At 48.3% G+C, this 5629-nt stretch overlaps 1 protein-coding gene across 1 annotated transcript in view; it reads left to right on the forward strand.

Moving 5' to 3' along the window:
* LOC105991563 (CUB and sushi domain-containing protein 1-like) overlaps positions 1–5629 on the forward strand; it is an 871556-nt gene that overhangs the window by 601534 nt on the left and 264393 nt on the right. Inside the window, exon 13 of the mRNA XM_013024215.1 lies at positions 2537–2649. Coding sequence (XP_012879669.1) covers positions 2537–2649 — 113 coding nt within the window. The remainder of the gene's footprint in view (positions 1–2536; positions 2650–5629) is intronic.

The following is a 5629-nucleotide window of genomic DNA, read 5'->3' on the forward strand; positions in this document are numbered from 1 at the left end:
CCTGGCCCACCACCCCTCCCCCATGACACCCCCACACCTGGCCCACCACCCCTCCCCCATGACACCCCCACACCCGGCTTTCCTCGCAAGGTGCCTCAGCTGTCACAGCTCAGATTTGTTTTCCAGGTTCACTCAAACTTAGTTTCCTTCTCTGCTTCCCTGAAAGTTTTGGCTTGCTTCTCTGAAGAATTATTTATTCAGTATGAAATAGTATGATAGTGCTCAGCAGGGAAAAAGAAAAAATAATCTTTGGTCCTTGCTTTGAGGAGTAATCAGCTTTCTGAAGTAAATTTTCTGTGATTAGCACTAAAATGAAACGATGCAAAGTAAGAGTTGGTGATATAGCCTTCAGTTTCATCTTGGATTTTACACTCTGGGAAGCATTTTTCCTTCCCGATACGTTTATTTATTGCCTTTGGCTGTAAATGAAGAAGTAAAACATCTTACATGATTCTAAATGGTTATTTAGTTTGGTCTTAGGGGAAGATAGCCTCTTCTGCATACATGTTGGCAGCCTGAGTGGGGTCTTTGAAGAGCCATTGTTTGGGCCCCTGGGGTCCCCATGCCCCCATGGCCTGCCCAGTGACTTCCCACGCCCATGCATTCTGTATTCACTTAGACCATCTCTTAAAGAGAAGAATAGTTGATAGGCTGGGGTTACCAGCAGGGAGGGGCAGCCTTAGGGAGGGGGCAGGACAGAGATGGAGGCTGGGCCACAGAGCAGCACAGGATGCTGCAACCAATACAGAGTGTACGCCCACGGCGACATCCCCGACGCCGCAGTACAGGATCGCCACGGTTACATCTCTGATGCTGCTGTGTGAGACCACACGGGCGCATGCGCCCAAGCACTGACACCACAGAAAACCCGGACAAAGCAGGTGGAATCACTGTCAGTGTTCTGATGCACATGTACCTTGCATCGGGAAACTTAGGAAAGAAGATATGGATCCCTCCACATTCGTTCTGACTAGTTCATGTAGATGCATGATTTTTTCAGTTGAAATGATCAATATTAAATTTAGTGATTAAAAAATATTGTGTAGAGCTGGGCACCAGTAACTCATGCCTGTAATCCTAACTACTGCGGAGGCTGAGACCTGAGGATTGCTGTGTGAAGCCCGGGCAGGAACATCTCTGAGACTCTTTATCTTTCAAAAAGCCAGACGTGGGGCTGTGGCTCAAGGAGCAGAACACTCACCTTGAGTTAAAAAGCCACGGGCAGTGATCAGGCGCTCAGATCAAGACCTAGGACCAGCACACACATGCACACACACATACACACACACACACACACACACACACACATACAGAAATATTCCCTATGGAAAGTGAATTCTATATCAAATTACATCTAAAAAAGGCAGTATAAACTTTGCTGGTAAAAAGCTGAACGAACTCTTATACATAGTAAGATGTCACTTATACAAAGCTTTACAAAAGCAGTGGCTTTTGTAAAAAAGCAGCCTCTTATAAAAGATTGCTCCTGGCTTGCCCCTCTTCTATAAATCGGATGCACAGGCAAAACAGATCTCTCCTTGTATCGAGCAAGCCAACAAAACAGCCAATCAGAGGAGAAGGCAGGCAGAGCTTCGGGAAGAGCCACACGGCCCGTGGCTACACCGCACTGGCACGCTTCCCTGTACCGTTTGTGGGAGCTCACACCTGTGTGAGGATGGTTGGAGGAACTGGGGTGGGGTGGGGTGGAGCTCCCTTCCCTGAGAATGTTGGACTGATGGACAGATGGGATGATGGACGGGGCAGATCACCTGTTCACACTCCCCAAACTACTTTGCTGAAAGCAAAGCTTCCCATTGGACAGGGACATTGTTTGGGCTGGACTGTTCCTTCCTGCACTTCTTCTATTTCTGCCAGCATGGTGAGCTCAGTGAGTGGACTCGGGCTCCTTCTCGTCGTGGACAGCACAGGCCATGAGACTGTTGTGCTAGCACACATTCACACAGTGACTGAAACTTCCATTCGGCTAGACCTAGACATTAATATGCAGAGGAAATGTCCAATCAACTTCGGCCAGATTTATGTCAGCAGTGCATGCTGTCCGTTTTGATATTCCCTCCATGTTTGATTTCCTAGACAGCATTTAACAGACTTTATGATACAGGTAGATTACAGTTCCACCTGTAGTAATTCCGGATGACCCCAGCATCTTGTGGAGGAGCGTGCCCCTTCCCACCCTGAAGGCTCCCGTTCTTCAGCCATAGAGCCCAGGGTATCTTGCTCTGCACACGCCCTGCCCACCTGCCCGGTGTTGCCAGACTTCCCCCAGCCCCCACCCTGCAAGTCCGGTGCCTAGAGAAGACTCTGGTCTCCAGGCCATCAGGTGCACTAAGGTGGTCATTGAAATGAAAGGAAGTGGCGCATGTTTGAAATGGTAGAACGGTTTCCTTAGATGCCAGTGTCGCCGGGTAAGTGTTCAGATAGTGGTGGTGGACTCCGGTGGATGAGCCCGACCCCTTTGAGGTGTGGAGGGATGGTTCACTGTCATCATTAATGTTGTCCATTTCCTCTCATGCAGCCTCACGGGGTCCAGAGTTCCTGATCTCATCGTGAGCATGAGCAACCAAATGTGGCTGCACCTGCAGTCCGACGACAGCATCGGCTCACCGGGGTTCAAAGCCGTGTACCAAGGTATGCTGACACATGTGGTCTGCCCGATGATACACGTGGTCCCTGAGAGAGATTCCGCCTGACACACACAGTCCCTGAGATTCCGCCTGACACACACAGTCCCTGAGATTCTGCCTGACACATGCGGTATTTAAGATTACAATGGGAGAAAAGGCTGTTCTGTGCGCATTATGGTAAAACCATTACTAGATCAGAACAATATCCCATAGAGACCCATTGTGAGCAGCTTCTGTGAAATACTTCATCTGTCCCTCTTGAGATGAGAATGCCCACTTGTGAATGTGTCACTGGACATACATGAGTCATTGTTGCCTGAGAACAAAAGGACACGAAGATGAGCTGTAAAATGTGAAAGTAATATGGATTGCCTGACACTTTCATATTTTCTGTTTTTTTAAAAACTTTTGTTTGTGTACTGTCTTGGGGCTTGAACACTGGGCCTAGGCTCTGTGCCTGGGCTTTTGGACTGACATCTAACACTGTACCACTTGAGCCACATCTCTACTGCTGGCCTTTTGATGGTTAATTGGAGACAAGAGTCTCCAAGACTTTCCTTCCAGGGATTTAGACATAACCTTTAGTTGAAATTCTACATGACTGTATGGTTATTCAAGAAAGCTTGGATGAGGTTTAATACTTTCCACATGACCCACACCTGGCACGGCCTTTGGTAGAATCTGGAAGCCTCTGTGAAATATCAAATCTGTCCTGAAATTCAGGATAACTTGCAGTGTAGTACTAGTTAGTATGAGTCATTTAGAAATGATATGGCAAATTAAGTAGAGGTCCTTTGTTTCTTGAGTCCTGTTTACATTGTTTATCTCCTAACATCCATGTGCTGTTTGTCTCACTGATCTTGGCTTACCTCGCTCAACATGATTCCTTCTAGCTCCATCCATTTCCCTGCAAATGCCATTATTTTGTCATTTCTAATGGCTGCATAATATTCCATTGTGTATAGATACCACAATTTTTGGATCCATTCATCTGTCGTGGGGCATCTGGGTTGTTTCCATGTCCTAGCTATTGTGAACAGTGCTGCAATAAACATGGAGGTGCACGTGTCCTTGTATACTGGTTCCTGTTGTTCAGGGTAGATGCCTAGAAGTGGTGACTGGGTCATAAGGGAGGTCAATATTTAGCTTTCTGAGGACCTCCAGACTGCTTTCCAAAGTGGTTATATAAGTGTACATTCCCACCAGCAGTGTAATAGGGTTCCTCTTTCTCCACATCCCCTCCAGTATTTGTCATTGGCTGACTTTAGGATGTGGGCCATTCTGACTGGGGTAAGGTGGTATCTCAGGGTTGTCTTTATTTGCATTTCCTTTACAACCAGGGATGGTGAACATTTCCTCGTGTGTCTCTTTGCTATTTTTATCTCTTCTTCTGAGAAGTCTCTCTTCAGTTCCCTTGCCCATTTAATGGTTGGTTTGTTGGGTTTGGGAGGGATTCGTTTCTTGTGTTGCCTGTATATGATGGATATTTGGCGGTTCTCTGATATATTTCTGGTAAATATTTTCTCCCAATTGGTTGGCTGTCTTTGTGGTTTGGTAGCTATGTCTTTAGCTGTGCAGAACCTTTTTATTTTAAGGTAGTCCCGTTTGTTGAGTCTCTCTCCACGGCGTCTCTAGTTCTGACAATTCCAACTGTGGGTCTGAGTGGCAAGATTGAACTCTGCCCAATTAGAATGGAACTGCTGCTTCCGGTGCTCAGTTTGATAACTAAGCCATTTGGATTACAAGTGCATTTAACTCTAATTAGTAATCTGTTGACAATGGCAACAGTTTAGTAATAGCTGCAGCCCACGATGTCCTGAGGGACGCGTGGCTGCCAGCCCTGGAGAAATGGCCAACTTAGTGTTAGGCATTATCTTTTGAGAAAACAATATTCTAAAACTAGAAGGGCACTGAATGTGAGAAAGCTAATATAATTAATTCTGAGGACTTGAAACATGGGGAACATATACCAAGAGAGAACATTCTAGAAATTGGTATTTCCAGAGTTACATATTAAGCTAATCATGAGAGATGCGGAATGATTGTCTCACAAGGGACGGTTTATATGTAAAGAAGGGGGACAAGGTGGCAAGAGCAGCATCTGCTCCAAAACCGTGTTGTGCAAACCAGGTGCACTTGAACTCGGAATGCAGGAGGAAGACCTAGCCAGAGCTTGGCATGGGTGTTCCCTTACTTAACCTTGGGGTTTCTCTATAGAAGCTTCCATCCCCTAAATACTAGTGCTCAGAGCAAAACTGTGAGCGCAGCGTGGGGTCTGAGAGGGCACTGACCCCCGCCCTCGTCTCCCAGGCCGCCAGTTCACATCCGCACAGGCCTTTGCTGTCTGAACTTCCTTAGGGCACCAGTGTGCCTTTTTGTCTTCACACTTTAGGCACCGTGCAGAAAAACACATGGCGTCCTGTTAACGTCCAGTTGACTCCTAACGAGGCTGCAGAGCCTCCATCCCTGGATCTCAGCCCCTAGGGTGGGCTCCACACTGGTGTCACAGCCCACGCCGGCCTGGCCGCTCCTCCCGGACACCAGGACCGGACAGTGTCCTGGGGTCGCCCGTGAGGCCGCTGTTTGTCACAAATAAACGGTCAGTCAGTTCAACACTCAAGTGATGCACGGCGTTCCTGCTCATCCCATTCCGTTAATCTGCCATCACTAGTTAGATTTTAGCAGGGGGTAAATGAAAGGAAATGTTGCTTGCGGTGTGCTGCGAGACCTATTTTGGGCGTGCACTAAGCATCCTCTCAGTACACTGGCGGAGCTTATCAGCACGGTCCCACCGCAGACAGAAACATCTCTGTCCCAGGAGCCCTTCTGTGCAGGAGTGAGGCGCGCAGCCGGCGGGGTGCTGTGGGGGGGCTGCCTCCACTGTGGCAGGGTTCCGTGGGGGGGGCTGCCTCCACCGCGGCGAGGAGCAGCAGCAGGTGGGGGGGCTGCCTCCACCGCGGCGAGGAGCAGCAGCAGGTGGGGGG

The sequence above is a fragment of the Dipodomys ordii genome, unplaced genomic scaffold, assembly GCF_000151885.1.
Source record: "Dipodomys ordii isolate 6190 unplaced genomic scaffold, Dord_2.0 Scaffold74, whole genome shotgun sequence".
Taxonomy (NCBI): domain Eukaryota; kingdom Metazoa; phylum Chordata; class Mammalia; order Rodentia; family Heteromyidae; genus Dipodomys; species Dipodomys ordii.